The sequence below is a fragment of the Oncorhynchus keta genome, chromosome 19, assembly GCF_023373465.1.
Source record: "Oncorhynchus keta strain PuntledgeMale-10-30-2019 chromosome 19, Oket_V2, whole genome shotgun sequence".
Lineage (NCBI taxonomy): Eukaryota > Metazoa > Chordata > Actinopteri > Salmoniformes > Salmonidae > Oncorhynchus > Oncorhynchus keta.
This window is the reverse complement of record NC_068439.1, coordinates 27,967,482-27,992,403: the sequence shown is the minus strand read 5'-3', so window position 1 is coordinate 27,992,403 and position 24,922 is coordinate 27,967,482. Positions and strand designations below refer to the sequence as shown.

At 45.5% G+C, this 24,922-nt stretch overlaps 2 protein-coding genes across 4 annotated transcripts in view; both read left to right on the top strand.

Moving 5' to 3' along the window:
* LOC118398036 (ubiquitin-conjugating enzyme E2 E2-like) overlaps positions 1 to 5,882 on the top strand; it is a 48,224-nt gene extending 42,342 nt beyond the window's left edge. The window contains exons 4-5 of the mRNA XM_035792996.2: positions 3,545 to 3,692; positions 4,674 to 5,882. Of these exons, the coding sequence (XP_035648889.1) occupies positions 3,545 to 3,692; positions 4,674 to 4,771 (246 nt within the window). The 3' untranslated portion in view covers positions 4,772 to 5,882. The remainder of the gene's footprint in view (positions 1 to 3,544; positions 3,693 to 4,673) is intronic.
* Positions 5,883 to 7,370: 1,488 nt separating this feature from the next.
* On the top strand, positions 7,371 to 24,764 carry LOC118398037 (ubiquitin-conjugating enzyme E2 E1-like). 3 transcript variants are annotated; one of them, XM_035793000.2, is made up of 7 exons: positions 7,371 to 7,424; positions 7,767 to 7,948; positions 8,795 to 8,943; positions 9,488 to 9,538; positions 21,303 to 21,435; positions 23,834 to 23,981; positions 24,176 to 24,764. In XM_035793000.2, the coding sequence occupies exons 3-7, from the start codon at positions 8,801 to 8,803 to the stop codon at positions 24,271 to 24,273; spliced, it is 573 nt and encodes a 190-aa protein (XP_035648893.1). In that variant the 5' UTR covers positions 7,371 to 7,424; positions 7,767 to 7,948; positions 8,795 to 8,800; the 3' UTR covers positions 24,274 to 24,764. The 3 variants fall into 3 exon arrangements, with proteins under 3 accessions (XP_035648893.1, XP_035648892.1, XP_035648894.1); XM_035792999.2 differs by lacking the exon at positions 7,371 to 7,424 and adding an exon at positions 7,488 to 7,655; XM_035793001.2 differs by lacking the exons at positions 7,371 to 7,424; positions 7,767 to 7,948 and adding an exon at positions 8,490 to 8,514.
* The last annotated feature ends 158 nt before the right edge of the window (positions 24,765 to 24,922 follow it).

The following is a 24,922-nucleotide window of genomic DNA, read 5'->3' as shown; positions in this document are numbered from 1 at the left end:
TCTCTCGCTCTCTCTTTCTCTCTCCATCTGTCTCTTCCTTTCCTTTTCTCTCTCTCTCTCTCTCTCTCAATTCAATTCTATTGACATGGCAAGTCCATTATTACTTACATTGTCAAAGTACACATATTGAAAAATAAAAAATAAAATAAAAATATATATTTCTATATAAATAAATGGTGGAACCAACAGCAATAATACTAGTAGTAGTGGACATGGGTTTACCATTAACAACAACTACAACAACAATATTAATGAGAATAAAAATACATTAAAGCAAGAGTAGTAGACCAGTGTCAACATGACTGAGAAGACACATGATGTGTCATTGACGTGTCAAAACAAAACAAGATGGGAAATATTATCGACATTACTTTGCACTTTTCACTGGCTGTCCCTCAGGTTGTAGCAGGAGGACACATCTTTGGCTGCCAAAACTGCACATTTTGGCTTTTCACCCAATAAATATTGGATTTTTTTCTTCATCTTTTATAGTTTCAAATTCTTTGTATTGAATTATAATTTTGGGAAAGAAATATTCTCTTTGGCCTGAGTATTTGTCACAGTGTAGTAGGAAATGCAGCTCTGTCTCTACCTCTCCCCTGGAGCAGAGTGAGCACAGCCTGTCCTCTCTGGGAAGCCAGGTTTGTCTGTGCAGACCGGTCTCTATAGCCAGACTGTGCTCACTGAGTCTGTACCTAGTCAATTTTTTCCTCAGTTTTCTATCAGTCACAGTGGTCAGATAGTCTGCCACCATGTACTGTCTGTTTAGAGCCAAATAGCATTGAAGTTTACTTAGATTTTTGGTGGTGTCTTTCCAATAGGTGATACATTTTTATTTTTGTTCTGTGATGATTTGGTTGGGCCAGATTTTCTGAGTGCTGTCCTGAGGCTCTATGGGGTTGGTTTGGGTTGGTGAACTCTCTCTCTCCTCTCTCTCTCTCTCCAACTGTCTCTTCCGTTCCTTGTCTCTCTCTCTTTCTCTCTCCGTCTGTCTCTTCCTTTCCTTGTCTCTCTCTCTCTCTCTCTCTCTCTCTCTCCACCTTTCTTCCTTTCCTTGTATCTCTCTCTCCCTCTCTCGCTCTCTCTCCATCTGTCTCTTCCATTCATTCTCTCTCTCTCCACCTTTCTTCCTTTCCTTGTCTCTCTCTCTCTCTCTCTCTCTCTCTCTCCACCTTTCTTCCTTTCCTTGTATCTCTCTCTCCCTCTCTCGCTCTCTCTCCATCTGTCTCTTCCATTCCTTCTCTATCTCTTCCTCTCTCTCTCCATCTGTCTGTTCCTTTCCTTGTCTCTCTCTTTCTCTCTCCATCTGTCTTTTATTTTTTTCTTTTCTCTCTCTCTCTCTCTCTCTCTCTCTCTCTCTCTCTCTCTCTCTCTCTCTCCAACTGTCTCTTCCGTTCCTTGTCTCTCTCTCTTTCTCTCTCCATCTGTCTCTTCCTTTCCTTGTCTCTCTCTCTCCATCTGTCTCCTCTTTTCCTTCTCTCTCTCTCTCTCTCTCGCTCTCTTCCTTTCCTTGTCTCTCCATCTGTCTCTTCCTTTCCTTGTCTCTCTCTCTCTCCATCTGTCTCCTCTTTTCCTTCTCTCTCTCTCTCTCTCTCTCTCTCCATCTGTCTCTTCCTTTCCTTGTCTCTCCATCTGTCTCTTCCTTCCCTTGTCTCTCTCTCTTTCTCCCTCCATCTGTCTCTTCCTTCCCTTGTCTCTCTCTCTTTCTCTCTCCATCTGTCTCCTCTTTTCCTTGTCTCTCTCTCCACCTGTCTCTTCCTTTCCTTGTCTCTCTCTCTTTCTCTCTCCATCTGTCTATTCCTTTCCTTCTCTCTCTCTCTCTCTCTCTCTCTCCACCTCTCTTCCTTTCCTTGTCTCTCTCTCTCCCTCTCTCGCTCTCTCTCCATCTGTCTCTTCCTTTCCTTGTCTATCTCTTCCTCTCTCTCTTCATCTGTCTCTTCCTATCCTTGTCTCTTTCTCTCCATCTGTCTCTTCTTTTCCTTGTCTCTCTCTCTCTTTCTCTCTCCATCTGTCTCTTCCTTTCCTTGTCTCTCTCTCTCTCTCTCCATCTGTCTCTTCCTTTCCTTGTCTCTCTCTCTTTCTCTCTCCATCTGTCTCTTCCTTTCCTTGTCTCTCTCTCTCTCTCTCTCCATCTGTCTCTTCCTTTCCTTGTCTCTCTCTCTTTCTCTCTCCATCTGTCTCTTCCTTTCCTTGTCTCTCTCTCTCTCACCACCTGTCTCTCTCTCTCTCTTTCTTCCCTTCTCTCTCTCTCCATCTGTCTCTTCCTTTCCTTGTCTCTCTCTCTCTCTCCATCTGTCTCTTCCTTTCCTTGTCCTCTCTCTCTCTCCATCTCTCTCCTCTCTCTCTCTCTCTCCATCTGTCTCTCTCTTCCTTTCCTTGTCCCTCTCTCTCTCTCCATCTGTCTCTTCCTTTCCTTGTCTCTCTCTCTCTTCCTTTTCTTGTCTGTCTCTCTCGCTTCCTTTCCTTGTCTCTCTCTCTCTCTCTCTCTCTCTCTCTCTCTCTCCATCTGTCTCTTCCTTTCCTTCTCTCTCTCTCTCTCTCCATCTCTCTCTCTCTCTCTCTCTCTCTCTCTCTGTCTCTTCCTTTCCTTCTCTCTCTCTCTTCCTTTCCTTGTCTCTCTCTCTCTTCCTTTCCTTTCCTTCTCTCTCTCTCTCTCTCTCTCTCTCTCTCTCTCTCTCTGTTTCTTCCTTTCCTTCTCTCTCTCCATGTCTCTCTCTCTCTCTCGGTCTCTTCCTTTCCTTGTCTCTCTCTCTCTCTCTTCCTTTCCTTGTCTTTCTCTCTCTCTCTTCCTTTCCTTTTCTCTCTCTCTCTCTCTCTCTCTCTCTCTCTCTCTCTCCCTCTCTCTATCTGTCTCTTCCTTTCCTTTCTCTCTCTTTCCTGAGAGACGGAAAGGATGATGATGAGGATGAACGGAAACATATCTGCCGCTCTGAGAGCCAGGCCTCCCGCTGGGTTTAGGCTGTGAACAGAGCTGCAGACATATAGGCAGGCAGGCAGGCAGACAGACAGACAGACAGACAGACAGACAGACTCCTATAGCTGCTGTCTGAGAACAGGGTACACAAACACCACAGACTAGACTAGCAGATCCACTCCACACCTTGGGATAGCCTGGGAGCACAGTTATGGAGCACAGTTTCCACAAGCAGGCCAGCATGGTTAGTCACTCATGAAGTGATTGAGAGAGAATGAGTCAGCTAGGGAGATAGAGGGGGAGAGTGTGATTGAGTCAAAGGGTGCGTCTCCAATGTCACTCTCACTCTGATCCCTCCACTGTTCAGGCAGGCAGCCCGGAGGTCAGAGGTGGCTCCCTAATGATGTTTAGTCTCTTGTCTTCCTAATGTTCCGCTCCTCTTCTTCTGTGTTACTGGCACAAAGAGATGCTCAGCTCCCGAAGGACTGGAAAAAGCACATAAACCACAGGGTGCATTGATCTAGAGAAACTTTGTTGTATCCTAGGTGACGTTCCGTACCAGGATTTACCAGTATAACTTCAATGACAGTCGGGTGTATTGATTTCTAGAGAAACATTGTTGTTTCCTAGGTGACGTTCCGTACCAGGATCTACCACTGTAACATCAACAGTCAGGGTGTGATCTGTCTGGACATCCTGAAGGACAACTGGAGCCCCGCCCTCACCATCTCCAAGGTGCTGCTGTCCATCTGCTCCCTGCTCACTGACTGCAACCCTGGTGAGTGACACCCCTATCACCCATTCAGAGAGAGAGAGATTCACTCTGAAAAATCGAAAAAATAATCCTTTGCAGTATCATCAACAGCAGACTCCAACATTTCCTCAGTGAAAACAATGTCCTGAGCAAATGTTAAATTGGCTTCTGACCAAAATACAGTACGACAGACCATGTATATACCCTGCACACCGTTATTGACAAACAAACCAAAACCAAGGCAGTCTTTTCATGCTTTGTTGATTTCAAAAAAGCTTTTGACTCAATGTGGCATGAGGGTCTGCAATGCAAATTGATGGAAAGCTGTGTTGGGGGGGGAAACATGTACACAAGCAACAAGTGTGCAGTTAAAATGGGCAATAAACATACAGACTTCTTTCCTTCGGGCCGAGGGGTGACACAGTACAGTGAACTCCAAAAGTATTGGGACAGTAACATATTATTTTGTGCCCAATATAAATGAATGGTAAATAGTGTATTGTGTCATTTTGGAGAATTTTATTGTAAATAAGAATATAATATGTCTGAATACTTCTAATTAATGTGGATGCTACCATGATTATGAATAATCCTGAATGAATTGTGAGTAGTGATGAGTGAGAAAGTTACACGCACTAATATGTCATTTCTAAACATTTCACCCGATATGGATGAACATACTCTCAAATGAAAGCTGACAGTCTACACTTTAAGCTCATAGTCATTGTATCATTTCAAATCCAAAGTACTGGAGTACAGGGCCAAAACAACAACAAAAATTGTCACTGTTCCAATTATTTTGGAGCTCACTTTATATCAATGAATTAGCGAGGGCACTAGAACAGTCTGTGAAATGCTTGACTATGTACAGACTCAGTGAGCATAGCCTTGCTATTTAGAGAGGCTGCCATAGGCAGAGAAGACGGGCTATGTGCCCTCTACCCACAAAATGTGATATAATGGTGGTTAAAATACTCTAATCCATGTTGTTCTCCCTCCTCGCAGCTGACCCTCTGGTAGGAAGCATCGCCACCCAGTACACGACCAACAGACCAGAGCACGACAGGATAGCCAAACAGTGGACCAAGAGATACGCCACATAGACGGACATCAAGGAGCTCCACCACCCTTCTCTGACCCACCTCCGCCCCCCAAAATCTGTTGAGCACACCCATCCCTCGCCCCTCTGCTCCTAGACTGGTCCCAAATCTGTTTGTGCTGTATAGCCAACTCCTGTGGTCATTGCATGCCAAACAATGAATTATTAATGGCATGTTTGGCATGACAATGACATTTACATTTTAGTCATTTAGTAGACACCCTTATCCAGAGCGACTTAGTTAGACCATAGTAGTTGGCTATACAGCACAAACAGATTTGGGACAAAGCTACTTGCCCCTCTCTCTGAGCCCCAAATGTGTGGAAGCACCTGACCTGATCCCCCCCTCCTCATCACAGGCGGCTGGTGGCACCTTTATTGGGGAGGACGGGCTCATAGTAATGACTGGAACGAGTAAATAGAAATGTATCAAATGCATCAAACCCATGGGTTCCATGTGTGTTAATGCCATTCCATTTACACCATTCCAGATATTATTATAAGCCGTCCTCCCCTCACCAGCCTCCTGTGCTCACACCTTCAGTCGTCGTCGTCGTCCTCCCCCCACTACCCCTCCTCTGAGAACATGAACTTGATCGCTTCTTTTTTTATATACAAAGAGTATATTGGATTTTTTCCCCCAATACACTGAATGTTGATATGGTCACGAAAAGCTTTAATACTGTTATTCTTGTTGTTGTTATTGTTTGTTGTTGTTATTATTAGTACATTGTTTATTGCATTATCATCCTAGGCCCTTTTTATGTGATTGATGAAAAATGCATTCTATTCTAGAGCATTCTAGATACATGCTATTGATACAGTCCATACTGAGCTTTTTTGTTTAAGAGTTCATCTTCAGTTAGGGCCTGTCTGCAGAATTTGTGTTTACAGATGCAGAGTGGACCCTTTTCTATGATTTAATCACTTGTTGTTATTATTTTTCTGCCCCCAGAAGTTATTGCCATGACAGTAAGTCTGTCTGGATCTGTGTGTAGCTGGTCTTGCTGCTCACCTCCTGTGGTACTAGTCAGCTGGCAGTTGTTTGCTGTACATTTGCCTTGTGAGAATACATACTTATTGAATACTCAATTAAACACTGGTTGTAATGTTAACTCTGGCTTGGCTAATCTGTTGCTAATGTGCTCACTGTTTGTCTTCTTCACTGGGCTAACAGTGGGGGATTTCAATGCATAATCTATAATATTTAATGGTCATTAAAATATTAATATTATACACCCATTTTAGATGATTTATGTTATTTTCTCATGTCACATTTTAAAGCTCCACTGTCAATAACATTTCCTTTTTATGATCAGTGATGAAAGTTAAAGCTACTGTTTGTTCAAGTTCAAAACTCTCATCTTGTCCCTTGTATTTTCATGAGAAGTTTAAAAGCTCTTTGATAGCTGGCTGGCTGCCTCAAATACAGAGCTCTATTGAAGGATCTGCTGCACGCAGACACACAGAAACACTGAAACACACAAACACAGTTCCCATATACAAATGCCCTTAGAATGAAACTCTGGATTCTGAGATTCCATTCTGTAATGCTACAATTCTGAGTCCCGACTAGTATAACTACGGCAGTTTAGTTCCTGACATTCCAGTCCCAAAATGTAGCCCCCCCCTGAATGGAACATCTGGATGCATCCCTTCACTCCTAATATGTTGCAGGTTTTCATGAAAGGATCCAGTCTGGAACAGCACCTGGAATACTGAACCCTGTGCAGCCTTGGCATTCCAAATGAAATGTTTGGTTTTGTGCTTTGTGGAGTCTTGTTTTGTGAAAATTATTTATTAATTAAGATTTCATCCATTATTAATTAGGCAGCAATGCTGCTTGTTATTGCTAATTACGACAATGGCCTCTCAGTCATTGTAGGCCTATTCCAATATAAACCAGCACCACATCCTCCCTCTTGCACATGGATTTCTCATCTCTCGCTAGAGAGACTGTTGCAGCATTAGTGGTGAGAAGAGAACTGATCCAGGATGAATTAGTAGAATCTTTGCCTTTTGACAGCCAGTGTTGAAAGGAGTGGAGTCGGGCCTTAACATTCTGTGTTTTGCTGCTGTAAATGATTTGGTGTAGGTTGGATCCTAATTCTTATTTCTCAAAGAGAAGCGGCAAAGTGTAGAGAGACCAGCAAAGGGATGTAATTATTGTTGACAGGCAGGGAATGGAAGGGGGACATTGGGACTCTACCTCCCCCACCTCCTCATCAGTACTCCACAGGGAGAAGAAGAATGATTATTGTTTCTGATGCAGAGCCTCATAACCTCACTGGTTGTCCTCAACCCCCAGCCTGTCCTAAGAGACCAGGGCAGGGGGGATTGGTTGGTAAAGACAATACCACTTAAAGTCTTATCTCAACCTCTTCTTTGATGCGCTGCCAGTATGGTGTGTTCTTCCTCCTTTGAGGACAGTAAATCCCACAGGTTGTTGGTGTTGGTCAATGGGTTAATTTTAGGCTCAATCAGACCCTCTGACTGGAGAGGTTGACTGTTTGCCCTGTAGCCTACTGAACTCAAATGAACCATTTTAAGACTAATATTGGTCATGTTTACATTCAAAATGCAGCTCAGTGGACATTGTATGGGCTGCCATCGTCACATTGAAGAAGCTATCTCATGTGGTGAAGCAAATACACCAGGTGAGTTCAGACGGTATAAAGCAGTAGCCTGCATGTACCTGCAAGTTAGCCTCTTCCGCTAGGTTATCCATTAGCCTACATGGTCCATTTCTATCTGCAACAAGAGGATGCACGCCAATTTAGCAGGAATGCTTTGAAATGCAGTTAACTTCATGTAGCCTAATATGACCATCATAAAGAAGAGATAAGAACATCTAATATTTCTGTCACCCTCTGCTGACTATTGGGAGTGTAAGTGGACTTCACTTTTACATGATGCATTGATAACATTCTATATAGGCTTATGGTATCCACAATGGTCAGAATCATCTCACACCTCTTTGTCCCCCTTTCCAATTATAGAGTAGTGCTCAGCCAGCTCTCTCAATTTGACATTGTCATCGAGTGTGCCCAACCGAGACGGAATCCATTGCCCTGGATAACTCTAGCTTCGTCTGCTGCTGCCTCTGCACCCACACTTCCGCTCCGCGAGAGGCAAAAGGCACGCGTCCAGGCGACGGAGGCACTCACAGACACAAAGAAAGGTGGGCCTATCTAACACTAAATGCTTTTTTAAAAATCGAGAAATACATATCTATATTGTATTGTTTGACGCGTCTGAGGGATCGACATTTGGATCTCCACCGTGGATAGGTTATAGCCGTTGGGGTTGAAATTGAGGAAAACGGTCCGTCCTAAAGACTGGACTGAGATCAGCTTTAGCTGCCTATCGAGGGATGCCAATATAACATCTAATTGTAAAACACATTGGCTTCGGTCTACAGATTCAACTAGTTTGGCATACATGTTCGGCATATTCTCTTAAGGGTGATTGAAGAGCATCTGATTTCAAAGTGAAAGTTTCATCAAGTCAACGAATGCTCAGTGGGAATGAAGAATGAGGAAGGTTCCCCAAACGAATGCGACATCGCCCAATACATTGAGGCTACATTGGGCTATTTGATCAGTTGAGGAAATTAGGCTACAGGCTACTCGTCGTTCTTATTTTGCTGTAATGAAATGTAATCATTTCACAATAAGAGCGGAGTGGGCTCCTTTGTTGTAGCACAACTCAGCTAAAATAACGCTTCAGTGCAAACATTAGCTTTAGGTCAGTAGGCTAATCTGTTAGAGCGTTAAGAAAGACTGGGGGTAATGGTTTGACGATAAACTCATGTTGAATTGTGTCTGTAAACCTATGAACACATCGTTGGTTGGAGCCTAACAACAATAGGCTAAAGGTCGTATCGATGGCGCTGGTTATTGATAGCCTACATTGAATATTTGCAGTGCTGCTGAAATTGTGTGTGTGTGTGTGGGGGGGGGGGGTCTTAGGTGTATTTGTTGTTCTTCTGTGGCCTGAATGTTGCTTTTTGTTTTTGTCTGTACAGATCGGTATGTCGGATGAGGATTCGCGTGCCAGCATTAGTTCTTCTTCCTCAACTCATCAGCATTTAAAAAAAAACGCGCCTAAGAAACGAGAAGAAAGCAAAGCCAGTATGAGCAAGACTTCCAAACTCCTCTCCACCAGCGCCAAAAGGTAAGGCTGTCAAAAAAATGCAACGTTTCACTGAGTTGATATTTTATAATACCGTAGCTCACTCGCTGCCACTTTTGTTACAATGTATCGTCTTGTCATTGACTGGCGCGTGTTACTATAGTGTTTAATTTACAGTGGACCATTTTCTGAATTCGGTTCTCTATATATAAATATGAACTTCCGAATAAAGTTTTTTTTGTTTACCGTTTTGAATATGTTCCTTAACCTTCCTAGTCCATTGTTGTCAAACTGTAAATAACCTATGATTCAATAGATTACTAACTTATTTGCATATTTATTTTCAGTGTTTATTGTGGTAAGACTAGAGGAAATAAAATAGACTGCACTGTGCCAGATTTTTTATCTATAGTTATATTTGTCCTCATCCTAATTTCCTGTCTGTCTTGATCCTTTGGTAAAATTAGCATTCTGGATATTTTGAGTGTCTGCCATGACAATGTATCTTGTTCCCTATTATTAATCTTCTGTTAGAATTAAGAAGGACTATGTGAGTGACCATTTTCATTTTTGTGCATTATTTCAGAATTCAGAAGGAGTTGGCTGACATTACTTTGGATCCGCCACCGAACTGCAGGTAGGTGCGTGTATGTGTGAGATTTTAGCATGTAAATGTTGGTGGGGAAAACAACATTTTTTTTGGGGGGGGGGGGGTGCATGCTAGTAAAGCCACTACACAACTCTGAACAATAGATTAATTGCGCTATAACGGTGCACACAAACTGTTAGCGCCTACATAAAGCTGTCCCAACAGCAGAGTCCCAACAGCAGGGTCCCAACAGCAGTCCGAACACCTTACAGATATGGCTGATTTGCTTAAACAAATGTGGTTTCTACTGTCAATTGAGATGTACAAACTAGGGCATAAGGGGATGACAAGCGGATAAGAGGCCATCCGTAATTTTCGATTAAGACATTAATGAGGGAGCTAGAACGGACGTAGTCAAAATAACTATTTGTTCAGCACTTTTGAAATGTACAGTACCAGAATTCAGAACATGGGCCGTTCTTACAGTGTTCTCTCTGTACACTGTACAAGTCTGTACAAGTCAGAACTGTAGGATAAATAAAGGGGGCATATAAGCAGACATTGAAAGCTCTTAAAATATTTGATGATTACATTTCTTTAAAACAGGTTATAGGCTTCATGTGCACCACCAAGTCAGAACAATAGGCGAAATTAAGAGGGGAAAATAGACCAAATTATTAGGGTGAGGCATATAGGCTACTAACAGCTTACTACACAACATACTTAGTATTACTTTCTTAGCTACAGTATATATATATCTCCACAGAATATTACATAATTTATACAGCAGTATAAAATACATTTTTGGACTCACCATGTGCTGTGCCCACTTGAACAGGAAGGTGGTGCGGCGGTCCTTCATGGGCAAATTTTGTCATCAAAGTCTGGCATTCTCTGGATTTATGGTGCTTTCACGACAACTGTGAACTCTGGAAAAAAACAAGGTCTAATCACAATGACATCAGTGATCTTCATGTCTAGAAAGAGGTCTGAGTTTCCGACTTACATTTCCGAGTTGGATGACCGTACAAAACGTATTTTGCCAGTCGGAGCCAGTTTTTTTCCTGAGTTCCCAGTTGTCTTGAACACACTGAAGTCAGATTTCCCAGTTATGAGTTAACTGTTGTTTTCTTTTAGAAATCATGCTCGATTGACAGCATGGCCAATGTTGAATGTTTATCATTGGAAGACCCTTAAACCCAGAATTGGGACCATAAACCCACTCAACCCACTCCACTGAAGAGCAGGCTAGTGATTGCTTTGAAATGCTTGCAGTTAGCCACTGTTTCCTTCCAAACCACTCATTGTTGAATTTGCTATTTCCAACTTGTTGTGTAATGTTTATGTCCAATGGCCGAGGAGCACCGATACGTTTTTATCTATAATTTCTCTTCATATGACAAGGAGCAAAAAGGATTTGCCAGTAGATTGTCGACTTGATTCATGATGATGACTGCTAGCTATGATTTTATAAGTATGATGTTAACAGTCCAATCAAAGCTACTGTAGATATGTGATTTGACGTAATTTTATCTGTGGCCAATGACCTTGAGCCTTCTTGGATGGGCACTTCTAATGTAACTCTATGGCAGCACCCAAGGGGCTTGAATTTTTCGACCTCTGGCCTTAGATTTGCCGGTGACTTAGTGTCCCCATGAGTGACAGAACATTGAGCCAATCCCGGCGCAATTAGAGAACATTACTAACCCCTACGCTCCGTATTTTCAGAGGCATGATGAACACAGTTCTTCTGACATGCATCCTGGAAGGCCAGTAAAGGAGAGAAGAGATGTGCTACACACACACACACACTCTCTCTCTCTCTAGAGAGACAGGAGATGTACAAGCAGTTCCTTGTCATGTGTTATTGAACCTTGAAGGCCACTGAGGGAGTTCATCTCTGTATGTATATCTTCAATGAGGTCAGAATTTACGCTCACCTGCTGACAAGCTGCTGTGCTGCGGTCAGTCTACACTTGCCAGTCTACACGCACTTAGGGAACTGTGGGTCATGATGATCCTGTCTAGACCCTGAGAAGTGAGCTGATTACATGTTGGCGCAGCTCTCCAGACCACCAGTTGGACACACACACAAACCAGTTCCAAAACAGACATTTAGCTCGCTGATGACCCTGGCATATGACTGCTATGGATTTGGCAGAGGTTGGCTCACTCAACATGTCAGAGAGTAATGGCATGTTTTGAGACAGGAGCTTTGTGTTCTGCAGCTGGAAAGGACCATGAAGGAAGGAATCCTATTTGTCTGATTCTAGTCATTCCATCCATTGGTGGGTTTTGTGGCCTGCTCTAGTCTAGTGTAGTGGGCTACTATGGTGCTGCTGTGGTATTGGAAAGTGGAAGGAGCTCTGGTTAATCCAGAGGGATTATGGGGGTTTATAACCACATCACCACGTGTTGCCCAGATGCTTGGAACCCAGTGAACTAAAGAGGGATTTTTGGGGGGGCTGACCCAGTGAACTAAAGAGGGGTTTTTGGGGGGGCTGACCCAGTGAACTAAAGAGGGGTTTTTGGGGGGGCTGACCCAGTGAACTAAAGAGGGGTTTTTGGGGGGGCTGACCCAGTGAACTAAAGAGGGGTTTTTGGGGGGGCTGACCCAGTGAACTAAAGAGGGGTTTTTGGGGGGGCTGACCCAGTGAACTAAAGAGGGGTTTTTGGGGGGGCTGACCCAGTGAACTAAAGAGGGGTTTTTGGGGGGGCTGACCCAGTGAACTAAAGAGGGTTTTTTTTAAAGAGGGGGGGCTGACCCAGTGAACTAAAGAGGGGTTTTTGGGGGGGCTGACCCAGTGAACTAAAGAGGGGTTTTGGGGGGCTGACCCAGTGAACTAAAGAGGGGTTTTTGGGGGGGCTGACCCAGTGAACTAAAGAGGGGTTTTTGGGGGGGCTGACCCAGTGAACTAAAGAGGGGTTTTTGGGGGGGCTGACCCAGTGAACTATGTTCCAACCAGACATTCTGCTGCCACCTTAGTGACCTGACGGTTGTGTCATAGAATGGAAGTAATTCAGTGAACCATGCTTGTGTGACGAGTCGCCTTGCCCGAGACCTGAAGACGTGCATTAGCTTCTTGAGCTAATGCCTAGGCTTTAGCTCATCAGACTAGTACAGTCTTATGGCTCGGAGTGACAATGTGAAAACATCCAAGCCAGCCCAGTATGCCTACAGTGCAGGTAGTGAGTGTGAAAAGGGTATTTGTGGTCTTGGACCTATCTTTAGATACACTATACATTCTTTGCATGAGGCAATTTATATAGTGGTTTAGTCTGTAGTTTTCATTAATCTATCAGTTGGTTTTCCTGAACTGGATGTTTTCTACCATAGCAAGCATGTCATGTTTTCTGGCCACTACATGGCAACTTCCTCAGTTGACATTCATCAAAAGCTAATTATACTTGACACGGGGAATGCCACACACACACTCCAGCCTTGTTCTATTTTTAAATGGTCTTGTCGTCATCATAGTGCTAACATCACACACTCGTTTCCTCCCCCCTCTCGCCCTGCCCCTCACATGTTCTCTGCCTCCCCCTCACATGCTCTCTGCCTCCCCCTCACATGCTGTCTGCCTCCCCCTCACATGCTCTCTCCCCCCCTCACAAGTTCTCTCCCTCCCCCTCACATGTTCTCTCCCCCCTCACATGCTCTCCCCACTCACATGTTCTCTCCCTCCCCCTCACATGTTCTCTCTCCCCCCCTCACATGCTCTCTCCCCCTCACATGCTCTCTCCCCCCTCACATGCTCTCCCCCCTCACATGCTCTCCCCCTCACATGTTCTATCCCCCCTCACATGTTCTCTCGCCCTCCCCTCACATGTTCTCCCCCTCCCCTCACATGTTCTCTCCCCCCTTCACATGTTCTCTCTCCCCCTCACATGTTCTCTCCCCCTTCACATGTTCTCTCCCCCCTTCACATGCTCTCTCCCTCCCCCCCTCTCACCCCCCCTCACATGCTCTCTCACCCCCCTCACATGCTCTCTCACCCCCTCATATGCTCTCTCACCCCCCCTCACATGTTCTCTCCCTCCCCCTCACATGTTCTCTCTCCCCCTCACAGGCTCTCTCCCCCTCACAGGTTCTCCCCCTCACAGGTTCTCCCCCTCCCCCTCACATGTTCTCTCTCCCTCACATGTTCTCTCTCCCTCACATGCTCTCTCTCTCGCTCACATGCTCTCTCACCCCCTCACATGCTCTCTCACCCCCTCACATGCTCTCTCACCCCCTCACATGCTCCCTCACCCCCTCACATGCTCTCTCCCCCCCTCACATGCTCTCTCACTCCCCTCACATGCTTTCTCACCCCCTCACATGCTCTCTCCCCCCACATGTTCTCTTCCTCTCCCTCACGTTCTCTTCCTCCCCTCACGTGCTCCCCCCCCTCACATGTTCTCCCCCCCCTCACATGTTCTCTCCCCCTCACATGCTCTCTCCCCCTCACATGCTCTCTCCCCTCACATGCTCTCTCCCCCTCACATGCTCTCTCCCCCTCACATGCTCTCTCCCCCTCACATGTTCTCTCCCCCTCACATGTTCTCTCCCTCCCTCACATGTTCTCCCCTCTGCCTCACATGTTCTCTCCCTCCCCCTCACATGTTCTCACCCTCCCCCTCACATGTTCTCACCCTCCCCCTCACATGTTCTCACCCTCCCCCTCACATGTTCCTACCCTCCCCCTCACATGTTCTCTCCCTCCCCCTCACATGTTCTCTCCCTCCCCCCTCATATGCTCTCTTTCCCTCCCCCTCACATGTTCTCACCCTCCCCCTCACATGTTCTCCCCCTCCCCCTCACATGTTCCTCCCTCCCCCTCACATGTTCTCTCCCTCCCCCTCACATGTTCTCTCCACTCTCTCACCCCCCTCACATGCTCTCTCCCCCTCACATGCCCCCCCCCTCACATGCTCTCTCCCCCTCTCATGCTTCCCCCCTCACATGTTTCCCCCCTCACATGCTCCCCCCTCACATGCTCTCCCCCCTTCACATGCTCTCCCTCCCCTCACATGCTCTCACCCCCCTCACATGCTCTCTCACCCCCCTCACATGCTCTCTCACCCCCCCTCACATGCTCTCTCACCCCCCCCTCACATGCTCTCTCACCCCCCTCACATGTTCTCTCCCTCCCCTCACATGTTCTCTCCTTCCCCCTCACAGGCTCTCTCCCCCTCACATGTTCTCTCTCCCTCACATGTTCTCTCTCCCTCACATGCTCTCCCACCCCCTCACATGCTCTCCCACCCCCTCACATGCTCTCTCACCCCCTCACATGCTCTCTCACCCCCTCACATGCTCTCTCAACCCCCTCACATGCTCTCTACCCCCTCACATGTTCTCTCTCCCCCACATGTTCTCTCCCTCCCCCCTCACGTGCTCTCCCCCCTCACATGCTCCTCCCCTCACGTGCTCTCCCCCTCACATGTTCTCCCCCTCACATGTTCTCTCCCCCCTCACATGTTCTCTCCCCCTCACATGTTCTCTCCCTCCCCTCACATGTTCTCTCCACTCTCTCACCCCCCTCACATGCTCTCACCCCCCTCACATGCTCTCTCCCCCTCACATGCTCTCTCCCCCCTCACATGCTCTCTCCCCCCTCACATGCTCTCTCCCCCTCACATGCTCTCTCCCCCCTCACATGCTCTCTCCCCCCCCTCACATGCTCTCTCCCCCTCACATGCTCTCTCCCCCTCACATGCTCTCTCCCCCTCACATGCTCTCTCCCCCCACATGCTCTCCCCCCTCACATGCTCTCTCCCCCCTCACATGTTCTCCCCCTCACATGTTCTCTCCCCCTCACATGTTCTCTCCCCCTCACATGTTCTCTCCCTCCCCCTCACATGTTCTCTCCCTCCCCCCTCACATGTTCTCTCCCTCCCCCCTCACATGCTCTCTCCCCCTCACATGCTCTCTCCCCCCTCACATGTTCTCTCTCCCCTCACATGTTCTCTCCCCCTCACATGTTCTCCCTCCCCCTCACATGTTCTCTCCCTCCCCTCACATGTTCTCTCCCTCCCCCTCACATGTTCTCTCCCCCTCACATGTTCTCTCCCCCTCACATGTTCTCTCCCCCCTCACATGTTCCTCCCCCTCACATGTTCTCTCCCCCCCTCACATATCTCTCCCCCCTCACATGCTCTCCCCCCTCACATGTTCTCTCCCCCCCTCACATGTTCTCTCCCTCCCCTCACATGTTCTCTCCACTCTCTCACCCCCTCACATGCTCTCTCTCCCCCTCACATGTTCTCTCCCCCCTCACATGTTCTCTCCACTCTCTCACCCCCTCACATGCTCCCCCCTCACATGCTCTCCCCCTCACATGCTCTCCCCCCTCACATGCTCTCTCCCCCCTCACATGCTCTCTCCCCCCCTCACATGCTCTCTCCCCCTCACATGCTCTCTCCCCCTCACATGCTCTCTCCCCTCACATGCTCTCATGTTCATCTCTCTCCCTCCCCTCACATGTTCTCTCCCCCTCACATGTTCTCTCCCCCCTCACATGCTCTCCCCCCCTCACATGCTCTCCCCCCTCACATGTTCTCTCCCCCCCTCACATGTTCTCTCCCCCCTCACATGTTCTCTCCCCCTCACATGTTCTCTCCCCCTCACATGTTCTCTCCCTCCCCTCACATGTTCTCTCCACTCTCTCACCCCCCCTCACATGCTCTCTCCCCCCCTCACATGCTCTCTCCCCCCCTCACGTGCTCTCTCCCCCCTCACATGTTCTCTCCCCCCCTCACATGTTCTCTCCCTCCCCCTCACATGTTCTCTCCACTCTCTCACCCCCTCACATGCTCCCCCCTCACATGCTCCCCCCTCACATGCTCTCTCTCCCCCTCACATGTTCTCTCTCACCTTCATTCGTTTCCTTAGCTGCTCTTTGGCTACTACTCCTGTGCACTTTTTTTCTAGCACTTGTTTTCCTTTCTTTGACAAACACACTCTCCCTCCCTGTCCCTCCCTTCAGGATGTAGCCCCTGGGTGTCTGGCCTTGCGGTGGCGTCTCATTGGATTCTTGACATTCTCAGAGTTAAGGCTCATGATAGTAATTGAACATTGAAAGCTTGGTGTGTGTGTAACTGCTCTGTGACTGGGATAGTGGTCAAAAAAATAAATATGAAATGTTGTTTTACAGCCATAGTAGTACGGCACCCCTGGCGCAAACTAGGGTTAAGCGCCTTGCTCAAGGGCACATAGACAGCTTTTTCACCTTGTTGGCTCGGGTATTTGAGCCAGTGACCTTTTGGTTACTGGCCCAACGCTCTCACCGCTAGGCTACCTGCTGCCCTAAGCTTGCAGAACCTGGTATTCCCAGGCAGTTTTCCATCCAAGTACTAACCAGGCCCGACCCTGCTTACCTTCCTAGATCAGATGAGAAGGGAAAACAGTGGGTTCCAATTGTGTTCTTACTGCCTCTTACTCACCCCCCTCACTCTCAACCCCCTAACTGTGTAGCCCCAGCATTGACTGCTGGCTAATGAGTGTTGTGTCTGTGTGTGTGCTTCTAAAGGTGTTTTCACTTCAGGAAGCGTGCCAGTAGTTATTGTAAGCCATCTGAGGTGCTTGTGATTCTTTGTTTACTCCCTCTAGTGTACTCTGAGCTAATGTTTAGAGTGAGAGATTGCGAGCCAAGGATTTTTTTTCTCCTCTTGACACAATGGAGTGTTACTGTTCCAGAGTGTTGAAGTTGTTGTATGTGTGACTGTGATGGCTGCTGTCTAAGTCTCTGTAAAGCTTTTCATATCTATTAAAAAGGACTCCCCACTGGGGAGGAAGTGTCTAGCCCATGCTGTGTTGTTAGCGAGCATTAAAAACCCAAAGTACGGCTGCTACCTACTGTACCTCTGAGCTGGTATTTCTGAAAGGAGTTGTGTTTATTCGGGAGTCGTGATCATTGGAGTGGGACCCAGTGTTGGGATAATGGAGTGGGACCCAGTGTTGGGATAATGGAGTGGGACCCAGTGTTGGGATAATGGAGTGGGACCCAGTGTTGGGATAATGGAGTGGGACCCAGTGTTGGGATAATGGAGTGGGACCCAGTGCTGGGATAATGGAGTGGGACCCAGTGTTGGGATAATGGAGTGGGACCCAGTGCTGGGATAATGGGGTGGGACCCAGTGCTGGGATAATGGAGTGGGACCCAGTGTTGGGATAATGGAGTGGGACCCAGTGTTGGGATAATGGAGTGGGACCCAGTGTTGGGATAATGGAGTGGGACCCAGTGTTGGGATAATGGAGTGGGACCCAGTGTTGGGATAATGGAGGCTGTTTTGCTTGCTGTGTTCATGGTCCGTTGGGAAAGTGTTGCCTTATTTTATTTAGTTAACCTTTATTTTGACAGGGAGTCAATACTGAGACCAAGGTCTGTTTTCCAGAAGAGCCCTGTTTAGCACAACACATTAAAACACTATATACATATTAGTTGTTTTTTAATCGCTTTAGTACAATACTGAACAAAAATATAAATGCTACATGAAACAATTTCAAATATTTTACTGAGTTACAATTCATATAAGGAACTCTGATAATTGAAATGAATTCATTAGGCCCTAGTCTATGGATGTCACATGACTAGTAATACAGATATGCATCTGTTGGTCACAGATGAAAAAATATATAATAATAATAATAATAAAAGGTAGGGGCATGGATTAGAAAAAACAGTCAGTATCTGGTGTGACCACCATCATGCAGTGCGACACATCTCCTTCACATAGAGTTGATCAGGCTGTTGATTGTGGCCTGTGGAATGTTGTCCAACTCTTCAATGGCTGTGCCAAGTTGCTGGATATTGGTGGTAACTGGAACACGGTGTCGTACACGTCGATCCAGAGCATCACAAACATAATCAATGGGTGACATGTCTGGTGAGTATGTATGCAGGCCATGGAAGACCTGGGACATTTTTAGCTTCCAGGAATTGTGTACTGACCCTTGCGACATGGGGCCCATCCATTCTCATGCTGAAACATGAGGTGATGGTGGCACATGACTGGCACGACAATTGCCATTAAAAGGTCCATCAATAAAATGAAATTGTGTTTGTTGCCCGTTGCTTATGCCTACCCATACCATAACCCCACCGCCACCATGGGGCACTCGTTCACAACGTTGACATCAGCAAGCCTCTCACCCACGCAACACCATACACGTGGTCTGGGGTTGTGAGGCCGGTTGATCGTACTGCCAAATTCTCTAAAACAACGTTGGAGGCATATGGTAGAGAAATTAACATTAAATTCTCTGGCAACAGCGCTAATGGATAGTCCTGCAGTCAGCATTCCATTGTGCAGTCCCTCAATATAGACATCTGTGGCATTGTGTAGTGTGACAAATCTGCACATTTTAAGAGTGGACTTTTTTTGTACCCAGCACAAGGTGCATCTGTGTGATGATCATGCTGTTTAATCAGCTTCTTGATATGACACACCTGTCAGGTGGATGGATGATTTTGGCAAATGAGAAATGCTCACTGACAGGGATGTAAACAAATTTGTGCACAATTTGAGAGAAATAAGCTTTTTATGTGTCTGGGATATTTTTCTTCAGCTCATGAAACATGAGACCAACACATTACATGTTGCGTTTTATATTTTTTCAGTATATATATTTTCACTGCAGTACCTATATAGACCCATAGGGGGCCCGCAGACCCCGGTTGTACCACTGCCCTAGAGGCACCAATTCCTCCAATTTTAAATGGCATTGGCGATCATTCCACACGTAAGGTGCAAACAAAAAGCAGTTGGACCCAACTCAGTGGAACTGGAAGGGATCTCCAGAGATGGCCATCCCTGAGGCCGGGTCTGGTATCTCGTACTTCTAGAAGTTAACAATGAAGTAAGATACTGAGGAAGTATCTTACTTCATTGTTAAAGCAGGAGGGCTTTATAAACTAGAGTGCAACACATCGATCTACGAGACTTCAAAGAGGGCCAGCCTATAGCCCGTAATAAAACGTAGTGCGCTATAATAAACTGTCCATTGGCTTCAATACAGTGGCAGCTGTATTCATAATCCTATACACAATATCCCCATAGTCTATAATGATATGAATGTCGACTGAATTATTTGTATTCTCCTATTTAATGAAAGGCATGACCTATTCCTATAAAATCTCTGAATGAAGAAAACAGCCTTGAAGCATTCCCATTACTCCTGGAATGCTTGGTAAATGTTATCTTTACGTTACTGAAAAGAAGGTTCACTCACAGGCCGATTACCATTCTATGTATACTGCATGTCTGTGCGATTGCCATTATCAGGAATGGGTAGTGTGTCTTCAGTCTTTCAGCCGCTCTGTTGAAGTGGCGTCATTATACTATCTATTTTGTTATGACAGCCTAGTGTACATTACACTGTGTTTCTGGTTAGTGCTATAAAAAGAGGTAGTGCTAGCAGCTGCTAATGGGTTCGAGATGATGTGATGACACATAAAGAGGACAGTATCTGCACTTAGACATATTCCTGGCAAGCCAAGGTGTCAAGTGAGAGTTGAGATACAGACTGAAGTCAGGAGTTGCATGCATTATGCTGGCCCCTGATACAACTGGCCTGTACTCTCACAGGGATGACCATTTCTATTTACACTTGGAAGATTATCCCCTGTTGTTTGCAAAAAGATTCAAAATAAGCAAACAACAGTATCACAGAAGTAAACAAAAGCGTTTTGGAGAATCAGAAAAATCTGTTATTCCACTTGTTACCTGACTGATGCATTGAGTGTAGACATTTTGATGGTTCTTCATCACAAACACAGTCTCCCAGCTGAAATGTGGACTGATCTTGCCCCACCTTTCCTTTCTCTCTGTCTGCTATTGAACTGAATGACAACACAACAGTGACTATTAGTGTGGCATATTGAACTGAACGACTACATTGACTGCAGCATGCCATATCACCCCTGCCGGGAACACTACGTGATATTTGTCTGTTGGGGTGGAGAACAGACTCTCTTCTGTGGCTCTGCTGTGTATCACACACATCTGTTGTCAGGCAGAGAAACCACACAGGCTGGATGTTATCATGTGAAATGATACAATACTTCTAATATACAGATTTTTGGCATAGAATTAGGAACTGTATTTTAGACTGTCACTATCCTGTGTAGTTGGCATACAATTAAGTCCTGTATTTTATACAGAGACTGTCCTGTGTTTTTGGCATACAATTAAGTGTTATGTTTTCACATTGATTTCTAATTAGCTTTGCTGTTAGCATCAATGTAAAGCATGCATTTTGGTCGTTGAGTAATGACAAGGCGTTTTTCGTCGTAGACCATTTCTGTGTTTGCATTACTCAATACTGGTGGGTGGCGGTAATCCAGTGGACTATCAGAAGCTCCATTCAACCCCTGTCAACTTGTCTTATGTCACTGAGCAAATAAACTGCATAGCACTATAGCTTTGTTTTGGTTTTACTACGAGGCGATGACTTGACTCGTGGCAGGTTGCGCCGGTAATGAGCTACATCGATAATGCTGTGAATGATAGTAGATTTTATATATATATATATATATTACAATGATGCCTACATTTCAGTTTTTCTGTTTTCTGATACACAAGTATTAGCATTTTAACCTTCACTTTTGTGAGCTAGTTATTAGTTTGAGATCAGATATTTTAGAAAGCCTCAATCTCTATAAATCATATAGCCTGTGTGTTTGTATGTTCTACAGAGAAACCAAGTGTAAAGCACTATATTATTGCATTCCTTCATCACGTTCTGTCATCTTGTCTTTCACCCTTCATTTCTCCAATGCCATGAAACAGTGCAATGTACCTATGTTGCCTGTTTGTGTGTTTGCAGTGCGGGTCCAAAAGGAGACAACATCTATGAGTGGAGATCCACCATCCTGGGACCACCAGGCTCTGTATACGAGGGAGGAGTCTTCTTCCTAGATATCGCCTTCACACCAGACTACCCCTTCAAACCACCCAAGGTAAAAACTCCAGTCAAAACAACTCAAACAATGAATAGAACACTCCTCCATTACACAGCTTTGTAGGCTACCACTTTCTCACTAGAGAAGGGAACTTGTTATTGCGAAGTTGATCGCTGGAGGGAGCGATTGCACTTGGACGTTATTGAAATGCAGGGCCTCTAGTTCTTTATGCAAATTGCAAACAGTTAATGGTCATTTTAACCAAACCAACCAACCAAACCAGACTCCAAAGGCTTGAATAGAAATGTGGCTTCCATGATTAGACTGAGTTTCCATCCTCCAAGCATTGTTGAGCAGATTATTTTGGTGTTTCGTTCAGGATCTACCAGTGTAACATCAATAACAGTCAGGGTGTATTGATCTAGAGAAACTTAGTTGTTTCCTTGTTTTTACTGCCTGGCTGTGCACAGGGCTTCATACAGACAGACAGACACACACACTGCTACACACACAGACACACACATAGCTGCTGTCTGAGAACAGGGTACACAAACACCACAGACTAGACTAGCAGATCCACTCCACACCTTGGGATAGCCTGGGAGCACAGTTATGGAGCACAGTTTCCACAAGCAGGCCAGCATGGTTAGTCACTCATGAAGTGATTGAGAGAGAATGAGTCAGCTAGGGAGATAGAGGGGGAGAGTGTGATTGAGTCAAAGGGTGCGTCTCCAATGTCACTCTCACTCTGATCCCTCCACTGTTCAGGCAGGCAGCCCGGAGGTCAGAGGTGGCTCCCTAATGAAGTTTAGTCTCTTGTCTTCCTAATGTTCCGCTCCTCTTCTTCTGTGTTACTGGCACAAAGAGATGCTCAGCTCCCGAAGGACTGGAAAAAGCACATAAACCACAGGGTGCATTGATCTACAGTTTGTCGGAGGTTGACATGCACCAATACATTTAAACTCAGTTTTTTCACAATTCATGACATTTAATCCTAGTAAAAATTCCTGTTTTAGGTCAATTAGAATGAAATGTCAGAATCATAGTAGAGAGAATGATTCATTTCAGCTTTTATTTCTTTCATCACATTCCGAGTGGGTCAGAAGTTTACATACATTAGTATTTGGTAGCATTGCCTTTAAATTGTTTAACTTGGGTCAAATATTTCGGATAGCCTTCCACAAGCTTCCCACAATAAGTTGGGTGAATTTTGTCCCATTCCTCCTGACAGAGCTGGTGTAACTGAGTCAGGATTGTAGCCCTCCTTGTTTGCACACGCTTATTCAGTTGTGCCCAAAATGTTTCGGTGGGATTGAGGTCAGGGCTTTGTGATGGCCACCCCAATACCTTGACTTTGTTGTCCTTAAGCCATTTTGCCACAACTTTGGAAGTATGCTTTGGGCCATTGTCCGTTTGGAAGACCCATTTGCGACCAAGCTTTAACTTCCTGACTGATGTTGCTTCAATATATCCACATAATTTTTCTACCTCATGATGCCATCCTATTTTGTAAAGTGCACCAGTCCCTCCTGCAGCAAAGCACCCCCACAACATGATGCTGCCACCCTCGTGTTTCACTGTTGGGATGATGTTCTTCGGCATGCAAGCCTCCCCCTTTTTCCTCCAAACCTAACGATGATCATTATGTCCGAACATAACATCAGACCAGTGGACATTTCTCCAAAAAGTCTGATATTTGTCCCCATGTGCAGTTTCAAACCGTAGTCTGGCTTTTTATGATGGTTTTGGAGCTGTGGCATCTTCCTTGCTGAGCAGCCTTTCAGGTTATGTCGATGTAGGACTCGTTTTACTGTGGATTTCCTTTGCTGTTGTTCTGGGATTGATTTGCACTTTTCGCACCAAAGTACGTTCATCTCTAGGAGACAGAACGCGTCTCCTTCCTGAGCGGTATGCCGGTTGCGTGGTCCCATGGTGTTTATGCTTGCGTACTATTGTTTGTACAGATGAATGTGGTACCTTCAGGCGTTTGGAAATTGCTCCCAAGAATGAACCAGACTTGAAGGTCTACAATATTTTTTCTAATGTCTTGGCTGATTTCTTTTGACTTTCCCATGATGTCAAGCAAAGAGGCACTGAGTTTGAAGGTAGGCCTTGAAATACATCCACAGGTACACCTCCAATTGACTCAAATTATGTCAATTATCCTATCAGAAGCTTCTAAGGCCAGACATAATTTTCTGGACTTTTCCAAGCTGTTTATAGGCAGTCAACTTAGTGTATGTAAACTTCTGACCCACTGGAATTGTGATACAGTGAAATAATCTGTCTGTAAAAAATTGTTGGAAAAATGACTTGTGTCATGCAGAAAGTCCTAACTCACTTGCCAAAACTATAGTTAACAAGACATTTGTGGAGTGGATGAAAAACGAGTTTTAATGACTATGTGTATGTAAACTTCTGACTTCAACTGTAGATTAACTTTGTTGTATCCTAGGTGACGTTCCGTACCAGGATCTACCACTGTAACATCAACAGTCAGGGTGTGATCTGTCTGGACATCCTGAAGGACAACTGGAGCCCCGCCCTCACCATCTCCAAGGTGCTGCTGTCCATTTGCTCCCTGCTCACTGACTGCAACCCTGGTAAGACTTAAGACACCATATACTACTGTAATGCGTGTTCAATTGAAATGAATTAATTACAGTGGCTGATTTGACGGGCATTGTAGTCTTATTTCAAACATTGTCATATGTGGAATTCCGTGTGTACGTGCTGGCTGGTCAAAGCTATAGTTGATGCCTTATCTATAACTCTGTGTTATCTCCACCCCTCACAGCTGACCCTCTGGTAGGAAGCATCGCCACCCAGTACACAACCAACAGACCAGAGCACGACAGGATAGCCAAACAGTGGACCAAGAGATACGCCACATAGACACACAGGACTGGGTCGTATTCATTAGGGACTGAAACGGGGAGGAACTACTTGGAATTGTCCAATAAGAAACGTTAATTTGTTTCCCATTGCAAAACGTTTTCTGTTGCATGCCCTAATGACTACAATCCGGGGCAACATGAGGGGGAGGTGTCGCCTTTCTGGGATGACTCGGGGACTGTCAGGTTGGGGGAAACGGGAGCTTGGAGACTAAGGGAAGGATTTTTCTTGGAATTTGTCATATCTCCTGATATTTTGTTCATGGTCTTTAAGTTCTCGGCCCGTATATTATAATGAAGATTTTGGTAATAATGCTTTTCAATGTTTCCTTAACGTTCTGTAAATGATTTTTTTGCTAATTGTACTACGAAATGAAATTAATTAGAAATTGTTGGACTGCTTGTATAAAGGTGTGACACAATGGTTTTCTGGTAGAATTCCTAATCTCATGTCAACGTGAATTTCACATAATAAAGTAACCGTTGGTGTAAGCGCTCTTGCATATCTATCATTTCATCTGCTATAACATAGTGCTGAAACATTGGTATTTAGCCTATACAGCACATCATGTCTAGGTGTGTTGCTGATATACAGTCATTGTTCAATGGCGTTCAAACTGAAATGTGCATATGTCAGGAAGCAGATGGAC